The sequence below is a fragment of the Lynx rufus genome, unplaced genomic scaffold (genome assembly GCF_022079265.1).
Source record: "Lynx rufus isolate CCGP_SWC_20201006 ecotype Redwood Valley unplaced genomic scaffold, mLynRuf1.p SCAF_18, whole genome shotgun sequence".
Lineage (NCBI taxonomy): Eukaryota > Metazoa > Chordata > Mammalia > Carnivora > Felidae > Lynx > Lynx rufus.
The window spans coordinates 13043177-13065620 of record NW_025814832.1 but is presented as its reverse complement, the minus strand read 5'-3'; the positions used below and the strand labels follow the sequence as shown (position 1 = coordinate 13065620).

General features: G+C 36.0%; 1 protein-coding gene across 6 annotated transcripts in view; it reads right to left on the bottom strand.

Annotated features, from left to right (window-relative positions):
• The window catches only part of BCAS3 (BCAS3 microtubule associated cell migration factor), a 616861-nt gene that overhangs the window by 363729 nt on the left and 230688 nt on the right, over positions 1-22444 (bottom strand). For all 6 annotated transcript variants that reach the window (XM_047080915.1, XM_047080917.1, XM_047080916.1 and 3 more), the window contains one exon: positions 15696-15829. In XM_047080915.1, coding sequence (XP_046936871.1) covers positions 15696-15829 — 134 coding nt within the window. The remainder of the gene's footprint in view (positions 1-15695; positions 15830-22444) is intronic.

The following is a 22444-nucleotide window of genomic DNA, read 5'->3' as shown; positions in this document are numbered from 1 at the left end:
AGGGCACCTGTTGGGATGAGCACTGGGTGTTGTATGGAAACCAATTTGATAATAAATTTCACATTTAAAAAATAAACAAATAATAAATAATAAACATAAAAATAAACTTCATATTAAAAAAATAAATAAACCTCATTACAGTGAAAAAAAAGATAAAATAACAAGTGTTGATGAGGATGTGGGTAAAGTTGAGCCCTCATACATTGCTGGGAAAAAAGTAAATGGTGTAGACACTCGGAAAATTCCTGTAAAAGTTAAACATACACTTTCATTCTTAAATTTTTTTTTTTCAACGTTTATTTATTTTTGGGACAGAGAGAGACAGAGCATGAACGGGGGAGGGGCAGAGAGAGAGGGAGACACAGAATCGGAAACAGGCTCCAGGCTCCGAGCCGTCAGCCCAGAGCCTGACGCGGGGCTCGAACTCACGGACCGCGAGATCGTGACCTGGCTGAAGTCGGACGCTTAACCGACTGCGCCACCCAGGCGCCCCAACACTTTCATTCTTAAATACCCAAGAGAACCGAAAACATGTTCAAACAAAAACCTGCACACTAATGTTTATAGCAGTATCCTTAGAGTTCAAAAGTGGAAACAACCCAAATGTCTACCAACTAATAAATGGAAAAAATGTGGTATATCCATACAAGGGAATATTATTCAGCCACAAAATGTAATAAAGTTATGATACATGCTACAACATGAATGAACTTCTAAAATAGTAGGTAAAATGAGAAAAGGTTACATATTATATGATTCTGTTTATATGAAATGTACATAATAAGCAGATCCATTGATATAGAAAATAGATTAGCAATTTTCAAGAGCCAGGAAGAAGGGAAGGGGGAATAGTTGCTCATGGGTACCAGGTTTCTTTCTGGGGTGATGAAAATGTTCTAGAATAAAATAGTAGTGATCAATATACCAGTCTGTATACTAAAAAGCACTAAACTGTACACTTTAAAAGGGTGAACTTTATGTATGTGAATTCTGTCTCAGAAAAGCTGTTACTTAAAAAAATGAAAAAACTAACTAGTCAGTTTGCTAAAAGGGAAGTTCTACAGCCTCTTTTTTATAGTTGAGGTTTCTTTTAACTGTCGTTTAGTTCTTTGAGATGTCTCTATTATTCTGTGCTCAAAAGAAGATACACAGCTGCTACATAGCCTAAGTTAGCATTTTATCTGTGCCCATCATGGCTCACTTCACATCTGGGGTTGGAGTAAATAAGTGACTACAACATAACATGGGTAAGCAGTATATTCTTATTAAGTGTCCCTCCATTCAGCAAAGAAGTGTGGTATAAAATGATAGAAAAAATCAAGGAAAGAGTAACTAACATAGTCTGGGAATCCTCATTAGATGCTCATTATTATCAATTTTATCAATTTAGAGGCTTTTAAGAATACATATGTCAGAGGCGCCTGGCTGGCTCAGTCAGTTGGGTGTCTAACTGACTCAGGTCATGATTTCAAAGCCTGTGAGTTCGAGCCCTGTGTTGGGCTCTGTGCTGACACCTCAGAGCCTGGAGTCTGTTCCTAATTCTGTGTCTCCGTCTCTCTGCCCCCTCCCTGCTTGTGCTCTCTCTCTCTCTCTCTCTCAAAAATAAATAAAAACATTACAATTTTTTTAATTTAAAAAATAAAAATAAAAAAGAATACAAATGTCGAAATTCTTAGCTAATGAGATATGAATTTTAAAAATACAGAGTACTTAATTAAATGTTTTGCAAATTTATACTAAGTTACATAATTTATTTTTGCTAAATGGCTCCTGTGTTATTTAGAATATTGATAACATTTCACAACTGTTTTTTATTGTAATGATGTAAAGTTTGGCTACCAGAAACCATTAGGCTTCTAGAAAGCTAATATATTTGTTCCTTAAAATATAATATAGCTATATTCCAGTAAATCTTTTTTTTTCCAAATTTTTATTTAAATTCTAGTTAGATAACATATAGTGCAATACTGGTTTCAGGAGTAGAATTTAGTGATTCATCACTTACAAATAACACCCAGTGCTCATCATAACAAGTGCCTTCTTAATACCCATCACCCAATTAGCCCATCCCCCACCTACATCCCTCCATCAACCCTCAGTTTATTCTCTATAGTTAAGAGTCTCTTATGGTTTGCCTCCCTCTTCTTTTCCCTCCCCGTATGTTCATCTGTTTCCTAAATTCCACATATAAATGAAATCACATGGTATTTGTCTTTCTCTGACTTATTTTGCTTAAAATAATACACTCTAGCTCCATCCATGTCATTGCAAATGGCAAGATTTTATTCTTTTTGATGGCTGAGTAATGGTCCACTGCAGATAAATATCATATCTTCTTTATCCATTCATCAGTTGATGGACACTTGGGCTCTTTCCTAGTTTGGCTATTGTTGGTAATATATTCCAGTAATTCTAATTTATACAAATATTTTTTGAAAATCTAAATTATCCATTTTCAAATATTTTGCTGATTTAATAATCCAAAGCAACAATATATGGAGCAACCAAATCTAATTAGCAGACATATACTTAGAACAATTACGCCCATTTTATCAAAACCAAAAAAAAAAAAAAACTCCATCCCAAATGTATACTTAAGTCATAAAACAGGCTGAATTCAAATTACACATGAAAAAGAGTATTTGAGCTCTAGAATTAAGTGGTACCATTTAAGCATCTAAGGTATAGAAATCAGCATTTTAAAGGGCTCCAACTTATGCCACAAATTCATCACCAAAACCTAATTAATAACAGCAATAAAAGCATAGGGTCAGTATAATATCCTAAAATCTAAAGCAAAATTTCTCAAACTTTAGTGTGAAAAGAAGTACCTAAGTTACTTGTAAGAAGTGCAGATAATTGGTCCAACCTTCAGAATTATGATTCTGTAGGTACTGGGAGGTGGGAGAGACATAACCAAGAAATTTGCACTTTTGGAACACTCAGATAATGACTCTGATATTGACCTACAGTCTCTAACACGGAGCCAGAAAATAAAGTGGCCAGAAATGGCAGTCCCCCTACTCCCATACCAAACGTTAGAAAGCATTAAAAGATATTTTTTTTAATTTTTTTTCAACGTTTATTTATTTTTGGGACAGAAAGAGACAGAGCATGAACGGGGGAGGGGCAGAGAGAGAGGGAGACACAGAATCGGAAACAGGCTCCAGGCTCCGAGCCATCAGCCCAGAGCCTGACGCGGGGCTCGAACTCCCTGACCGCGAGATCGTGACCTGGCTGAAGTCGGACGCTTAACCGACTGCGCCACCCAGGCGCCCCAAAAGATATTTTAAAAAATAACAAAGTAATATCAATGATTGCCCAGGGCATGAGTGAGGTAGAATATTGACTGAAAAAAAGATGCAGGAAATTTTCTGAGATGATGAGAATCATCTGTATCTTGACTGTTGTGATGGTTATACATATATGACTAGTAAATGGCAAATCAAGCATTTCCAACATTCTCTCTCTCACCTGACACCTCTACAGATACTTCAGACTTGCCCAGACTAACAGGAAGTGTTGACACAATTATGATCAGTCAGACAAAAAAGCAGGATACTATTGCAGGATTCTGGGAAAGTATCTCCTTCCCTGATATAAGAAATTAACATCACCGAGGCTGCCAAAACTCCCCATCTTAGTGCCATGAGCTCAGAAATGATACCCACAAGAGTGGCAATTATAAAGCAGTCATGACAGAAAGAACAAAAAAGTCACAAGGACACTGTTGAACAACTGTACCAAAACTAGCAGCAGCCTTCTTATAACATGACAAAAATAAATCCTAAGTTTTTAAAACCATCGTTAAATATGATTTTCTTTCTGTAGCCAAATATATACCTAATGATTCAAATATCAAATTGCTTTCCAATTCTCTTAAAAAGAAAAAAGGAAAGAAAACCCAAAAGCAGACAGCACTTGGATAGAAAGTCTACAATCCAAGAGTATCATTGTTTTTCAGAAGCCTGTAAGAATGGCAGTCAACACTATAAAGATAAGTCCCCCATAGAGCAAAAACTAGCCAGGGTCCAAGCCCTCAGATGTTTATGTTTAATGAAAACTTATAGTAAAATATATAAAAGAAGTTATTTGCTTAAGAATTAATATACAAGTTCTAGACACATTCCCAACACAACATTTCAATAGCTTTTATCCTTCAAAATTAATATAAACTTTCATTTTAAATGCTGTAATTCTTACTATCATGACAAGGTTAATGGCAATAAAAGTTTACTTGGGAATAAATTGCTTAGAAAGGAAATGTGTTAAATTAGACAGATAATCCCCTCAGACCCTCTATCCTATCTGCCCAATTCCCTCTCCCTATCAATTCTTCATAATCATTTATTCAGTAAATATTTATGGAAGCTTATTACAGGTTTTACACTCTTCTAAAGTGTCGCAAATTAAAAAATGAGCTAATGCTAATTAGCAGCATGCAATTATCATCTGAACCAACAACTGCACTCTTGGGCATCTACATCAGAGAAATGAAAACTATGTTCACATAATATATTCATAACAGCCCCAAACTGTAAATGCCAGGTGAATGTAGGTCCACTTACAAAAGGGCAATGTGAGGGAACTGTTCAGTATCTTAATGGACATACAAACCTACATTAAATTGTATAGATCTAAACACACTCATTTACACACACACACACACATACACAAATGCACAAATGAGTACGAGTAAATCTAATGAAATGTGAAAAAGATCAGGGATTGTACCAATGTCAATATCCTGGTTGTGATATACTCTAGCTTGCAAAATGTTTACCTTATTGAGATAAAGTGAGCCAAGGGTACATGGGATCTCTTAGTACTACTTCTTACAAGTCCAATTGAATCAACAATTATTTCAATAAAAATCTGAACTGAATAAAAAGTGAATATGATGCCTCACAAACACCACAGAGCCAGCAGTGCTAAAATAGCCAGCTCCTGCTGCAATCCGAACTTGAGTGGAAACAAGGATGAGGGGTGTCCAAAATGCCAAAGGCTGTAGGGATGAAACTCAGCAGTGTTGAGTGGGGGCAGAAAAAAAAGGGGTGGTTATGCCTGGACACTCACTGGATGCTAGCAAGTAGCACTACTGCCCATAGGGAAATAAGTGGCAGAAACACTGGGGAACCAACACTTGGCCAAGTGAGAAAAAAGGCCAACACTTCTGGCTGCCCCCATAGTATCTGCAGGCTAGCCTCCCCTGCCAACAAGACAGAATAATGTGATTGCCTGGCAGCTGTCACTTGAATAACTGACATGTGCACATTAAATACATTAGTCAGTGTTCTGTAGGGAAAAGAATTCCATGCCCTTGTGGGGGTGGGGGAAAATACCCTGGAATGAAATGTAAGCAAAGTTTGCAATAGGGAAGAGAAGCTAAAGTGACCTTGTAGGAATACTCTTGTGCTTCTGTTGATAAATGTGTAACTGGTATTAATGGCTTAATTGATTGTATTTACATGCTTGTAAGTATCAGACGGTATCCTCTGCCATGCAGACTGAAATGATAGTGGGAAAAATGCATGACAGAGTGCCTACTAGGCTTCCAGTTCCTTCCCAATGTTATATAATAGAAACAACAGAATCCCAGTAGGAATAAGTTAGGTAATGACTTAATGGCTGCTGAAGTACTTAAGGTGTTATCCCAGTACAACATCGCCACCTGCCTGATCCAACAACCAAATACACTCCCTTTTTTCAGATGGTAGCTACTAATCTGCTACTAAGTTCTTGTGAATGAACAACTGACCCATGAGGCCTTGTGATTTTTCAAGACCTATATTGGAATGGATCAACTCAAATCTGATAATGAACATGGTGGTAAGGACCCAACAGAGCTTGCTAGTCAAGTGGAAATGGTATGTTCCAGAGTATGTTCCAGCCTGACCCTAGAAACATCTTGTTTTTACAACTACTTTATCATCTACTCCACTGCCCAAAGCAATGCCACTGGTTCAATAGACCCCTGACTCACAGAGCTTCCTTTAAATGCCTGTGCCTGATTCCCTGATGGCTTGGCTAAGACAAAAACTGATGGTGTCCACTAGCCTATGGCAGCTGTACAACCCCAACAAAAACTCTGGTGGAACAAATGAAGACCAATTAGCACAGTAGGATAATGGAGAGCTGACCTCTGTTTTAATTGAGGGGTCACTATAGCTGTGGGGCATTCATATCCACTTGTTTATATATCATCTATAGATGATTTTGTACTAGATGACAAAGGTGAGTACAGAGAATATATACGATGCAGAGTTTAAATATTTACTATTGGCCTTTACAGAAAAAGTTTGCTGACCCTGCTTTAAAATTTTTTTTTTCAACGTTTATTTATTTTTGGGACAGAGAGAGACAGAGCATGAACGGGGGAGGGGCAGAGAGAGAGGGAGACACAGAATCGGAAACAGGCTCCAGGCTCTGAGCCATCAGCCCAGAGCCCGACGCGGGGCTCGAACTCACGGACCGCGAGATCGTGACCTGGCTGAAGTCGGACGCTTAACCGACTGCGCCACCCAGGCGCCCCTGCTGACCCTGCTTTAAACAATACTGTTGACACACTGGCCAAACCTAGTGTGGTTTACCATGAGGAAGACTACATACTGGCAGATTGAAGATGTCCCTCTTTTAAGGCCAAGAGTGCACAAAACAAATCACAGTGATAACTGAACAATCTGGGTCACTCATACCCAAGGTAAGATTCCATTGGCTGATGGGAAGACAATTTGTGCCTTTCATTCTATTAACAGTGTTTCTCAAAGAGCAGATATGTTTTGTTTTAATGAACTCCCAATGTATCAATACTACTTTCATGGATTTTTCTATTAGTGTCACATCTGAGAAAGCTGTGTCTAACCCAAATCACAAAGGTTTCTCCTACGTTTTCTTCTAAAAGCTTTTCATAGTAGGTTTTACATTTAAATCTATGATCCAAATTTAGGTTCATTTTTGTATATGGGATGAGGGATGGATTGATGCTTATTTTTCTTGCACATAAATACCCAAGCAGTCCATCACTATTGTTGAAAAGACTAGCCTTTCTCATTTTGCACCTTTGTCAAAAATCAATTGTCCATATGTATGGGAATGTTCCTGGATTCCCTACTCATTCTGTGGCTTTAATAAGTCTTGATATCAGGTGGTAATATTCCTCCAAATTTGTTTTTCTTTTTCAGCATTATTTTGCCCATTATAAGCCTTATGTATTTATACATGAAGTTTAGAAGTAATTTGTCAATTTCTACACCCTCTCCAAAAATTCCTGCTAGCTTTGTTTATTTGTTTTTATCCTGCTGAGTTTTTGATGGGGATTGCACTGAATATACAGATCAATTTGGAGAGAACTGATATCCTAACAATATTAAGTATTCCAACCCCAAAACAAGGTTCAACTCTCCATTTAAGTATGTCTTTACTCTCAGCAATGTTTTATTGTTTTCAAAGTGCATGTCTTACACATGGTAAGTACATATTACACACTATTTTTTACTTTTAACTTTAAAACAATTTTTTTAACATTATCCATTTCTGAGAGTGACACAGACAGAGCAGGAGTGGGGGAGGGGCAGAGAGAGAGGGAGACACAGAATCTGAATCAGGCTCCAGGCTCTGAGCTGTCAGTACAGAGCCCAATGCGGGGCTTGAATTCATGAACTGTGAGATCATGACCTGAGCCAGTCAGACACTTAACCAACTGAGCCACCCAGGCGCCCCTTAACTCTTTTTTAAATGATCAATTACCTATTGTTTGTTGCTAGCATGTAGAGGTCCAACTGACTTCTATATACTGATCTAATATACTGAAACCTAATTAAAATCACTTACTCTAACTATTTTTGTAGAATCCATTAGATTTTCTACACAGACAATCACATCATCTTTAAATACACACAGTTTTACTTTCTTCCTTCCTGATATGATGATGATTCTTTCCATGGCCTAAGATTTCCTCTGCAGTTCTCAGGAGGTTCTATCATTGCAGCTTTTATCTCTCCAGTACTCTGTCCTGAGAACTCCATGATCTTCACCTCTCAGCACTCTTAGCATTACCTTATCAACAGGGGGAGTCTACTACGCACCACTTGGGCTCCTCCTTCTTGCACCACAGGATGGAAACTCTGCCCAGGCAGTAAGCTGAGGCAATCACAGGGTTTCTTTCATTTACATCCCATCTCTCAAGGATCATCATCCTTCATAGCCTTATGTACAGTCTCTAGAAAAGTACTGTTTGTTCTTTAACTGTTTCAGGTAGGAAGGTAAATCCAGTTCCTGTTATTCTAGGTTATTTATACTGATGTAAGTGTTATCTAGCTGTATCCTAAAATGAGGAGAGCTTAAAGTCCTCCTATTCCACCATCTTCCCACCAATCTCCTTCTTACTCTACAATGACCAAACGTGAAGGTCCTCATGTTAAATCCTTGTCATTTACTGTGCCAAATGTTCTACTAAGCACAGTAAAACACATTTTACATATATTATTTCTAACATTTCTTGAAATAAATGCTATGAAATGGACTTTGGTCCCATTTTACAGTAAATTGAAACTTAAGGAAAGTAGATAATTCATCCTTGGTAATATAATTACTAAGCAGCATCCAAATATATATGAAAATTGGGGATGGGGAATGGGGAGTGACTACTAATAGCTAGTGACTACCAATCCACTCAGTGTGGAGCCTGCTTGAGATTCTCTCTCTTCCCCTCCCCAGCTCTTGCTCATTCTCTCTCTCTCTCACAAATTAAATACATAAGCATTAAAAAAATACAGAAAGTCCAGTAAAATTTAAATTTCAGTATAAACATAAGTAGGCAATCTAGACATACTCATACTAAAATTATTTATTTTTATCTGAACTATCAAATACTATCAATTAATAATATTAAATAGCTAGATTCTTTGCCATTGAGAATTAAGCCTAAAATCTTACCATTTTATACAACTATTCTGATAAGGTAGAAGTAACACTTATCTGATGTGCAAATGTTTCCAAAGTAAGTTGACCATTTACTAAAATTAGCATGTTAAGTACTAAAATGACTTGTATCTGCTTGAGTAAGATATTATGGAAGTATATTAACAAAATATTGTAAGTTTTTACTATGTGTGTGTGTGTGTGTGTGTGTGTGTGTGTGTGTGTGTATGCGTGTGTGTGACTGTTGAAAACTAGGAATATTTTTCTAACTGCATATGTGACTTATGAGGAAAATTGCTGTCAGATGCAGAGGATATCCCAAGTCATAGATCGCAAAACAACTTAATTCAACATAATTAGATCCACATACTTGAGGTTTTTTTCCTTGCCTGATTAAAGTACCCTCAGAGTTGTTGGAAGAATCCAGAATGACATGATTTTGAAGTACTCAAAGACAGATAGATCATATGCTAAGTAGATTCCAAAATCAGTGTTAAATTTTATATATCATTTCAAAATAATTTTTAGTAGAAGGTTACAAAAATTAATTTTATGGTCATTAATTGAGTTTCTTTAGATCTTAATATTTGACATTTAGAAATTCCAGTCTCCTAAATTACAGGGTGTGACACAGAACAAAATAATTTTAATAATTTCTATTTGGTTTCCCTACATGTTAAACCGGAATAACATTGGCAGCAGCAAATATCTGTACCTATAAACATTTGCCCATGTTCAGGGCACTGTTCTAAGGATGACAGATACCAAGAAGGTTAAACATGATCTCTATTTCCAGACTGCATGTTCAAGTAAATTAAATGATAAATAATGTTAATGCAAATGAAGTATAAGTTAAATATATTAATAGTTATAAGGTAAAAAAAAAAGTATAAATATTTAAAATACTCAAGTTCTAGGAGGTTATAGCTAACGTAGGGAATACCAGGGACTGGTGAGGACCAGAGTTCAGAAATAAAATGTGCCCAGCAGCACAGTGAAGTATTGAATTTTTAACCCAAAATGTTCATCTAATTGGTACCTTCCATACAAAAGAAACAAAATTGAATGGCAACTAAAATAAGAATAAACAAGTTTAGTTGTGCCAGAGGGTAAGGACATTGTCAGAGAAAAATGGAGATATGTCAAAGGACACAGATGTCAAGTTGATAGGTGCTAACTGGCCAAATCTGGGATATTCAGAGCATTAAAATAAACAGTTACTGAGTGAATATAACCCACTGAATAAAATAGGAATTTAATGATATATATAAATAAAAGCAGTGTTACAAATTTTGGGGGGAAAATGGGATATTTACATAGTTTAAAATGATTTCTCTTAACCCCCTATCCATTCAGGGCACAAAACTGAACAGTAGACTAAAATGTCCATCTCTTAGACCATCCCTAAAAGAAGTATTTTTTCATACTTTAAAAGATGCGGCCTGAGAGTCCAGCTTCCAATCAGCCTCTATCTAGATGCTGACTGAGATCCATACCACATTAACAAAAAGAAGGATAGAAACCATATTATCATCTCAATAGATAAGGAAAAAGCATATGAAAATATTCAACATCCATTCATGATAAAAACTGTCAACAAAATGAGTATAAAGGGAATATACTTCAACATAATAAAGGCCATCTATGACAAGCCCACAACTAGCATCACACTCAACAGTCAACAGCTGAAAGCTTTTCCTCTAAGGTCAAGAACAAAACAAGGATGTCCACTCTCACCGCTTTTCTCAACATGGTACTGGAAGTCCTAGTCAGAGAAATTAGTCAAGAAAAATTTTAAAAATCAACAAATGTGATATAACACATCAAAAAGAGAAAGAATAAAAACCATATGATCATTTCAATAGATGCAGAAACAGCATTCAACAAAGCACAACACCCATTCATGATAAAAACCCTCAACAAACTAGGTTTAGAGGAAACATACCTCAATATAATAAAGGCTATATATGAAAAACCCACAGCTAAAATCATACTCAATGGGGAAAAGCTGAAATCTTTCCCCTTAAGATCAGGAACAAGATAAGGATGTCCACTCTCACCACTTTTATTCAACATAGTTCTGGATGTTCTAGCCACAGCAATCAGACAACAAAAAGGAATAAGAGGTATCCAAATTGGTAAGGAAGAAACAAAATTTGCAATATTTACAGATGACATGATACTATATATAGGAAACCCAAAGATTCCACCAAAAAACTGCTAAAAGTGATAAATGAATTCAGTAAGATCACAGGATACAAAAATAAATGTACAGAAATCCATTGCTTTTCTATACACTAAGCAATGAAGGAAGAGAAAGAGAAATTAAGAAAGCAATCCCAAAGGTGCCTGGGTGGCTCAGTTGTTTAGCGACCAACTCTTGGTTTTGGTTCAAGCCATGATCTCACAGTTTATGAGTTTGAGCTCCGCATGGGGCTCTGCACTGCCCATGCAAAACCTGCTTGGGATTTTCCCTCTCCATGTCCTTTTCTTTCTCTCTCTCTCTCTCTCTCTCTCTCTCTCTTTTAAGAAAGAGAGAGATAAATAAATAAACTTAAAAAATAAATAAACTTAAAAAAAAAAAGCAAGCCCATTTACAATTGCACCAAAAATAATAAGATACCTAGGAATAAACTTTACCAAGGAGGTGAAAGACCTATACTTTGAAAACTATAAAACACTGACAAAAGAAATTGAAGATGACACAAACAAATGGAAAGAAAATCTATGCTCATGGACTGGAAGAACACATATTGTTAAAATGTCTGTACTACCAAAAGCAATCTACAGATTTAATGCAGTATCAAGAGCGTTTTTTACAGAGCTAGAACAAATAATCCTAAAATTTTCATGGAATCACAAAAGACCCTGAATAGCCAAAAATTGTAAAAAAAGAAAACAAAACTGGTGGTGTCACAGTTCCAGATTTCAAGTTATATAACAAAGCTGTAGTAATCAAAACAATATGGTACTGGCACAAAAATAGACACACAGATCAATGAAACAGAATAGAAAACCCAGAAATGAAACTACCACTCTATGGCCAATTAATCTTTGACAAAGCAGGAAAACATATCCAACAGGAAAAAGCCAGTCTCTTCAACAAATGGTGTTCGGAAAACTGGACAGCGACATGCAGAAGAATGAAACTGGACCACTTTCTTACACCATATGCAAAAATAAACTCAAAATGGATAAAAGACCTAACTGTAACCATCAACAGGAAACCATCAAAATCCTGCAGGAGAACACAAGCAGCAACCTCTTTCACACTGGTTGTAGCAACTTCTTACTACACACATCCGTAGAGGCAAGGGAAACAAAAGCAAAAATGAACTACTGGGACTCCATTAAGATAAAACCTTCTGCACAGCAAAGGAAACAATCAACAAAACAAAAAGGCAATCTTTAGAATGGGAGAAGATATTTGCAAATGACATATCTGGTAAAAGGGTGAGTATCCAAAATATATAAAGAACTTATAAAACTCAACACTCAAAATAATAATAATAATAATCCAATTAAAAAGGGGCAGAGGACAAGAATAGATCTTTTTCCAAAGAAGATATCCAGATGGCAAACAGACACATGAAAAGATGCTCAAAATCACACATCATCAGGGGAATGCAAATCAAAACCACAATGAGATACTACCTCACACCTGTGATAATGGCTAAAATTAACAACACAGGAAACAACCGATGTTGGTGAGGATGCAGAAAAAGGGGAACCATCTTACACTGTTGGAATGCAAACTGGTGCAGCCACTCTGGAAAATAGCAGGGAGTTTCCTCAAAAAGTTAAAAATAGAATTACCCTATGATCCAGAAATTACAACTACTAGGTATTAACCCAAAGGATACAAAAATACTGATTCAAAGGTATACATGCACCCCAATGTTTACAGCAGCATTATCAACAATAGCCAAATGATGGGAAGAACCCAAATGTCCATTTATGAATGGATAAAGAAGATGTAGCATATATATTTACAATGGAATATTAATTACTCAGCCATAAAAAAGAATGCAATCTTGCCATTTACAACAATGTGGATGGAGCTAAAGAGTATTATGCTAAGTGAAGTAAGTCAGTCAAAGAAAAACAAATACCATATGATTTCACTCATATGTGGAATTTAAGAAACAAAACAGATGAACATGGTGGGGGAAAGAGAGGCAAACCAGAAAACAAACTCTTAACTACAGAGCACAAAATGAGGGTTACCGGAGGGGAGGTGGGCAAGAGGTGGAGGGGGATGGGGATAGGAGGGGATGGGTTATGGGTAATGGGTATTAAGGAGGGCACTTGTTATGATGAGCACTGGGTATTGTATGTGAAGCAACAAATCACAAGTTCTACACCTGAAACTAATATTATACAGTATGTTAACAAACTGGAATTTAAATAAAAACTTGAAAAAAAGAATAAATAAATACATACATAAGTCTCTTCTTCAAAAAAAGATGTCACACACACGCACACACACACACCCTGGATTATTAGCCATAAAAAAGAATGAAATCTTGCCATTTGCCATAACGTGCATGGAGCTAAGTGAAATAAGTCAGAAAATGACAAATACCATATGATTTCACTCATATGTGGAAATTAAGAAATAAAACAAATGAACATAGAGGGGATAAAAGAGAGGCAAACCAAGAAACAGACTCCTGACTACAGAGAACAAACTGACGATTATCAGAGGCGATTGGGTTAAATGGGGATGAAGAAGTGCACTTGTCCATGTTGAGTACCAGATATTGTAAGTGTTGAATCACTAAATTCTACACATGAAACTTATATTATACTGTATGTTAACTAACCGGAATTTAAATAAAAAACTTGGAAAAAATCAGGCCACATTTATAATGAGGAACTTCCTACATTTCAGAGTTGGCTAGCTGCATTCTCAAGATACTGTTTAACTTGACCCTCTATCTCTGTCTTTTATGTAAGGTACTAATTATATTTAGGGGCTGAATTAGATTCAGATTTAATTGAGAGGACTTGGAAGAAATATTTCATAGAAGATATTGTATATATACATCCTATTACACAAATCAGGAAGCACATAATGATATCTGACTGTTCCACTTTGGTAATGTTAAGACTCATCAGCTAAAGCCAAATACAGATGATTATTGCCTAAATTCATTGTTTCATTAGGGGTAGTGACAATGGTGATTCTTAAAATTCTAACTTTTATTTTAATTGACATATAATTGACATACAACATTATATTACTTTCAGGGGTACAACATAATTCACTCTGTGTATATATTACAAAATGACCTCCACACTAAATCTAAATTCTAAAATTTTTAATACTGGAACTCTTCCATAAGCAAAAACTTTACCTCATCAACTATTCAATTATCTTATTAAATTGATACAAGGAAGACAAGGTAAATGCTGAATATTCTCTCTTTAATTATCAGTTTTGAGGATAATGAGTTAGTAAACAAGCTACCTACAATTATGTCCAATGCTTCCTTTTAAAGTATCATTATAAACTCATGGATTTCTATATATTTAAGATGTTTCATTTTATTATAGAAAATTCTTTAAATTTTTTAATGTGTATCTATTTTTGAGAGAGAGAGAGAGAGACAGAGCACAAGGGGGGGAGGGGAGAGCAGAAGAGAGGGAGACAGAATCCGAAGCAGGCTCCAGGCTCTGAGCTGTCAGCACAGAGCCTAATGCAGGGCTCAAACCCATGAACTGTGAGATCTTGACCTGAGTCGAAGTCAGATGCTTAAGCAACTGAGCCACCCAGGTGCCCCTCTAAAACAGCATTTTAAACTATTGGGAAAGGACAAGACTAGTCAATAAATGGTGGTGGGTGGCAATGAACTATCTCTCAGAATAAAGTATTTACAGTAGTGTACTGGTAAATGCATAACCACAGGCTCTGGGAAACAAAAGAATAGTTGGGATTTTAGCTTATTAAGCTATCACAGTATCTACCAAGTGATATTAAGAGTATTAAATACATGTAAAAGCATTTATCATGGTGCCTAATACAAATGCTTAGTAAATTACATATGTGGTTGTGTGTGTGTGGATGTGTGGATGTGGGCATGCCCATACATGTGTGCACAGTGATGTGTTGCTAAATGTTAAAAGCTGGCTGCATAAGAAAAAAATAGTTCTGATTTGTAGCGTTTGCTGACTCCAATTATGTAAACACTCTTACCATGGATGATTTCATACCACCAACACAATGTCACTATATCCAGAGTTTGGGAGAAATGTACATAACTCATTCTCACTAGCCACTGTGAACTGACTCCTACATACCACTGAATATTATCCATATAGTCATACATTACAAAACTCAATTATTTTTGTGTATATGTGAATGTGTTTACATGTATGTGTATGTGTGTGTGTGTGTGTGTGTGTGTGTGTGTACATGTATGCATGCACCCGAAGAGACATCAGATAGATGACAGAGTTTTTGCTGGGGCAAGAAATGGTACAGGGTAGGAGGAGAAGGATAAATAGAACTTATGGAACTTTTGTTTTATCAACATTCATTGACTTGTTCACCTACTACTTATGTATTTATGGGGCCAAATATTTATATAGAATAATATTTATAGGATAAATATTTTTTCTTAATTACCTGATATACTCTATCACCAAGAATAGTATGTTGTCACTAACATTAAGCTTCAATATGATATAAATAACCAGTTATTTTAGATGTCATATTACACACATGCATGCGCATGCACACACACACACCTTCTGAAAAATACACAACTTACTTTGGCTTCAGTTTCTCCCCTGTGAAGAGTATACAGATGATGGACAGCACTTTGTGACGAAGACCAAGGATGAGTCAGAATTTGGAAGACATGAAAGTCATGGCCAAGGGTGTCTGTTGTAACTAGAAGCATTCCTGAAGAACACACCAAAAAGAGAGTAAAAATAAAAACAATTATGTATGTTGATGAAATATTTTCACAAAATATTCATTATGCTTTAAAATATCATCGAAGGAAAAAATGACCAAAGATGTAAAAAATTTCCCCAATTAAAAAAAAATTAAAATGCAGCATCTTTTTCCTGTATGAACACAAAACCTTAATGCCATATCAGTATACAAGCATAGTGAGGATACTAGCTGTAAAGGTTTTATGAGGTTCCTGTACAACTAGTAGAGAAAAGTTTATGGAGAGTTCACAAGCCTTTTAATATAGCAAATCTGATAACAAAGAATGTGAAAATGACTTCTCTCCATGGAACTAAAACTTGCTCCCATTTTTTGCCACTTCTTAAAACCTGAATTTTAAGTTTCAGTGTATCTGAAATACCCTACACTTAATCCACCGGTTTAAAAATGTTTCTCTACCCTGGCATAATATTTATTCAAATGCTGAACAGTGTCTCACATAGCAAGTTTTTAATTTTGATGAAATGTCATAGCTAAGAATTCTTTGCCTAATCCAAGGTCACAAAAATTTTGTTTTCTTGTCAAAATTTCAGTTTTATATTTTGCATAGAGGTCTATCATTCGTTTTAAGTTAATTTATGTATAAATTGTGAGGTATCAAACTAACTTTTTTTTGCAAACAATGTCCAATTGTTCTAGCAAGATTTCTTGAAGGGAATATTCTTTACTCACTGAGGTCTTTATCCTTTATTCTTTATCCATTGTCAACTTGCCAAAGATGAACTGGCTGTATCTGCATAGGTCTTCACCTGGAAGTATTATTCTAGTCCATCATTTTCTGTGTCTATACTTTCATTAATACCACACTTGCTTGATTACCATAACTTTATATCAAATGTTGAAGAAAGAACCTTTTTTTTCAACATTATTTTGGTTATTCCAATTCCTTTCCAAACACAAAATCAGATTTTTTTTTTTTTAATTTTAGATAGAGCACATGAGTGGGGAGAGGGGCAAAGGGAGACACAGAGAGAATCTCAAGTGGGCTCCATGTTCAGCACGGAGCTAGATGTGGCGCTTCATCCCATTACCCTGGAATCATGACCTGAGCTGAAATCAAGAGTCAGACACTCAACCAACTGAGCCACCCTGGTACCCCAAAATCAGATTTTTGATATTAAAAATTCCTAGGGGGGCATCTGGGTGGCTCAGTCAGTTGGGCAGCCGACTTCGGCTCAGGTAATGATCTCATGGCTCGTGAGTTCGAGCCCCAGGTCAGGGTCTGTGCTGACAGCTCAGGGCCTGGAGCCTGCTTCAGATTCTGTGTCTCCTCTCTCTCTCTGCCCCTCCCCCACTCGCACTCTGTTTCTCTCTGTCTCAAAGGTAAATAAACATTAAAAAAATCTTAAATAAATAAAAATTCTTAGGATTTTGGGGAAGGTTATATTAAGTTTATAAATCAAATTGTCAGTGATGGACAGCTTAACAATATTGAGCCTTCTAATCTATGAACACTTCCTATTTCTTGATATATGTTTTCTTTGACTTCTTGTTTTTCCTGTTGAGCACATAAATTATATACATTTTTTCTTGGATCCATTATAAATGGTACTTTTTATTTTATCTCAATTGTCAATTATTCCCTGCTGGCATATAGAGACATAATGGACATTTTTTTATATTGACTGGATAGTCTGCCAGTTCTAGTCAGGGCTTTTTGTAGATTACATGGAGTTTTCTTTACAGATTATCATGTAGTTTGTGAATAGACATAATTTGATTTTTTCCTTTACAAACTACATGCCTTTTATTTTTCTTCACTTACTACACTGCTGAGGAAAACAGAAATGGGGAGAAGTAATATTCGTGTCTTCCAAATTTTAGGAGAAAGCATTCAATCTTTAAGTATGATGTTAGCTGTAGGTTTTTTTTTTTTTTATAAATACTCTCTATCAAGTGAAGGAGGTTCCTTTCTACTCCTAATTTGTTGATAGTTTTTATAATGAATGAATGTTGAATTGTGTACAGTGTTTTACACCTGTGACATGACTATGCATTTTTTTTCTTTACTCAATTAATATGGTGAATTTTAGTAAATAATCAAATGTCAAACAAAATCAAACGTCAAATAAAACTTGCATTTCTAGGATAAACTCCACCTGGTCAAAATCCTTTATTATATGCTGCTGGATTCAATTAGCTAAGGTTTTAAGATTTTCATGACTGTTCCTGAGGGTTATTGGTTTGTAGCTTTCTAATTACGTGTTTGTCTGTTTTCAGTATCAGGCTAAAGCTGGTCTTGTGAAACTGAAGAGAGAGATTGTGGAAAACCACTATTATTTCCTACTTAGATTTTCAGTAGAATCTGTCAGTAAAACTATATGGGCCTTTTTAAAAAAAAACAACAACAACAACAACAACAAAAAAAAAAACCTTTAGGGGCGCCTGGGTGGCTCAGTCGGTTAAGCGGCCGACTTCGACTCAGGTCATGATCTCGTGGTCCGTGAGTTAGAGCCCCGCGTCAGGCTCTGTGCTGACAGCTCAGAGCCTGGAGCCTGTTTCTGATTCTGTGTCTCCCTCTCTCTGACCCTCCCCCGTTCATGCTCTGTCTCTGTCTCAAAAATAAACATTAAAGGGGCGCCTGGGTGGCGCAGTCGGTTAAGCGTCCGACTTCAGCCAGGTCACGATCTCGCGGTCCGGGAGTTCGAGCCCCGCGTCAGGCTCTGGGCTGATGGCTCAGAGCCTGGAGCCTGTTTCCGATTCTGTGTCTCCCTCTCTCTCTGCCCCTCCCCCGTTCAAGCTCTGTCTCTCTCTGTCCCAAAAATAAATAAACGTTGAAGGAAAAAAAAAATTAAAAAAAAAAAAATAAATAAACATTAAAAAAAATTTTTAAAAATACCTTTAAATATTTTTAATTTAATTTCTTTGTAATTTAAATTTTATTATTTTAAAATGTAAAATTTGGGGGCTTAATTTAAATGTCCTTGGGTGAATTACTTTCTGTAACTCAAGGAAATGGCCTTTATTAATACCTGTAAGGTCTTTGGTGATGTCCACTTTTTCATTGAGGTTATCAACAATTTGTCTTCCCTCTTTTTTTCTTGATCATTCTAGCTAGATGTTTTCAAGGAAATCTATTCTGAGTAGCACTGATTTTCTGATTTCTTTTTTTAATTTCTGCTTTTGCCTATCTTTCTCCTTCTGCTATTAGTATCTTCTGCTACTTCATTTTCCCTGCTTTAGTTTATTTGCTCTTTCTTTTTTCTGTTTTCTTAAGGTAGAAGCTTAGATTACTTTTTCAGGAACTTTCTTCTTTTTCGGAGTAAGCATATATTGATATAAATTTCCCTGTAAACCTGAATTCCAAAATTTTGACACACTGCCTTTTCTTTTGCATTCAGTTCTAAATGTTTTCTAGATATTTCCTCTTTTACTCATGGGATATTTAAAGATATATTGTTCAGCTTTTCTAAGTATTTGGGTATTTTTCAGGTATCTTTCACATACTAATTTTTAGTGATGACGAGGAATTTGTTAAACCTTGTTTTATATTTGAGAAGAGATCGTGGTGACTCTTCCATGTATACTTGAAACACCTGGAGTGTTCTATAAAGGTCAATTAATTCAAGTTTACTGATAGCGTTGTTAGGATCTTCAATATCCTTACTGATTGCCTGCTTTCTTGTTCTACTATTGAATTGAACTGAACACTGAACATCTCCAAGTATAATTGTGGATATGTTTATTATATAGCTCCCAAATATTAAACTTTTAAGTTCACACACATTTAGGATTCTTAGGACATCTTGGCGAACTGCCTCTTTCATCATAATGTCCCACTTTAACCTGGTAATTTCCTTGTTCTGAAGTCTACTTTTCTGATACTGATACCATCACTCTAGCTTTGTTTTGATTGGTGCACTCATGGCATATACTTTTCTATTCTTTCACTTTTATAATCAATATAATTGTACTTAAAATGACTTTGTTTTAGGGGCACCTGGGTGGCTCAGTCGGTAGAGTGTCCAACTTTGGCTCAGGTCATGATCTTGCAGTTCGTGGGTTTGAGCCCCATGTCAGGCTCTGGAGCCTGCTTTGGATTCTGTGCCTCCCTCTCTCTGCCCCTCCCCCACTCATGCTTTGCCTCTCTCTCTCTCTCTCTCTCTCTCTCTCTCAAAAATAAACATTAAAAAAATGACTTTGTTTTAGGTAATAATTGAGGTCTAATTTGTTTTTTTTTTTTAAATCTAATTCTGGACTTATAATTGGTGTTTGTAGTTCATTCACATTTAGCCTAACTTATTGGTTGAGTTTATAGCTACCATTTTATTACTTTTTATTATTTTTCTGATGGTTTCCTTGTTTTTATTCTTTGTTTCTCTGTTCTTGCTTTCTTCCCTTTTTCTATATGATTTCAATATTTTTAATATCCAATTTTAATTTTTCCATTTCCTTTTTTTGTGTCTCTCTTTAAGTTTCTATCAGCCGTTCTTGGAACTATAATACACATATCTAAATTTGTGCATGTTTGTTTATATTTTGTCCAGAATTTACATTTGTTTTCTGTGGGAAGAATGGTTTGTTAGTTTACTCTGCTGTGCCGGAGGCAGAATCACATTTTTTAACTCCTAAAACTTCTGTCTTTTGAAAAAAAATGTATGAAAGAATATTAAGTACTAGTGAGAAGATAAGGTAAGCATTTAAATAGAAAGATGAAGTATATCTGAGCTTCTTATTTACTAGGGTAATAAAAGGTACAGTTCTTGTCACGATGTTAAATTAAAAAATACCATACTAGATGCCTATTTCCAAGAGAATACATTTAAAAAAATTTTTTTTCAACGTTTATTTATTTTTGGGACAGAGAGAGACAGAGCATGAACGGGGGAGGGGCAGAGAGAGAGGGAGACACAGAATCGGAAACGGGCTCCAGGCTCTGAGCCATCAGCCCAGAGCCCGACGCGGGGCTCGAACTCACGGACCGCGAGATCGTGACCTGGCTGAAGTCGGACGCTTAACCGACTGCGCCACCCAGGCGCCCCGAGAATACATTTTAGAAAATAAAAAAGTGTTATTTATTGAGATCTACTTCAAATGTATAACAATTTAGATAACATTTAGATAACAATTAGATCCCACCCTGTAACCAGCTATGGTCATGAGGTCACTGACATACTTTATATTCTGTCCATCTTATTGTTGTTAACCGACCAACAAACTTCTAAGGTTGGGCATGAATGCTTAGTTGTCCTTTTGTGAACAATATTTCTTCACTCCTACTTTTTGCTGAGTTATACTAAGTCTGAATTATCACAATTCTACTATGTTCTGATATCACTTTTCCACTACAAAACTATTTTCTGCACATGATAAACAATTCAATTGAAACATTCTGACAGGAAAATGATGGGCTTATATTTATAATACAAATATATGACTCACCTACTGAAGATAAACTTCATTTCTTCTAGAATCATATCAGTATTTTACTAATAAGCACTCCAATAAAAGTCCCTAGTAGCCATATTAAGAGGATTATTGTTTCACATGTGAATGATAATCACAAATGTACACTTTTCAACATGCTCCTAGATTTTCAACATCTGTCTGGTTTCTAATATGTAAAATGAATTCAGATTTTTAGAGAAATGGGCCACTGAAAATGTATCTTTATTATCTTCTGTGTATCCTATCCCAAAAGTTTTTTCCCATTTCCTCATGTAAATGTAGTTTCTGTGATCCACCAATGAACTTACCGTTTTTGACAAAACTTTAAAATAGTAAGAAAAAATAAAATAAAATAAAATAAAATAAAAATAAAAGAGCAGAGAGAAAAAGAAGAAATAAATAACTAGTATAGTACTATACAATCATGTTTTCTTTTAATTTATAATTTCCTCTTTTGCACACATTCTGCTGGGAGAAAGACAAGCTTTTTTTTTTTTTTCTAGAAAACAAGTTAAAAAGCAGATATACATAAAAGGAAAAACTCGTACAGAGTAGACTGTGGCTTAAGAACTATTTATGCAGCATCAGAAGACTAAACCAGACTCTAGCCTGGCCATAAACTAAAACCCACGCCCCAAATGAGGTGCCAAGCCACAAAAAGCATTTGCGTCATCTGGGAATACAAGGAAAAGAAGGACTTCTAATTATAGGGCCTGGAAGCGGAAGCTTAGAGTGATTAGCTGTTTAGGCGCTGCTGTGTGTTTATCTGGAAGCTTCCTCTCCCTCACTCTCAGCCTCAAGTTTGATAGATGAGCATTAGCATTAGAGGGTGGAGACTGAAGCTGCTGATGGTACATGGCGTTCTCCAAAATCTGAGGTAGCTGGAGACTGAACATTAAGGCTTTTGCGGCCTCATAAGAACATAAATCTTTTCAACTGGGCGTCAGCTGGTTAGCCCAAAGGACAAAATTAAAGAGTAGCAAACCTCTACTGGGCATATGTTATAAAATCTTGGAAACATGAGTAGGTAGGTCTTTTTTACCGTATCCTATTTATAACACCTCCCTAATTGTATGGTTCTTTATCACGTGCACACATATGAATTGGAAAACAAATTACCAGCTATTCACACTCTCTTCCAAAAATAGATATAAACACTGATATGCTGGGGCA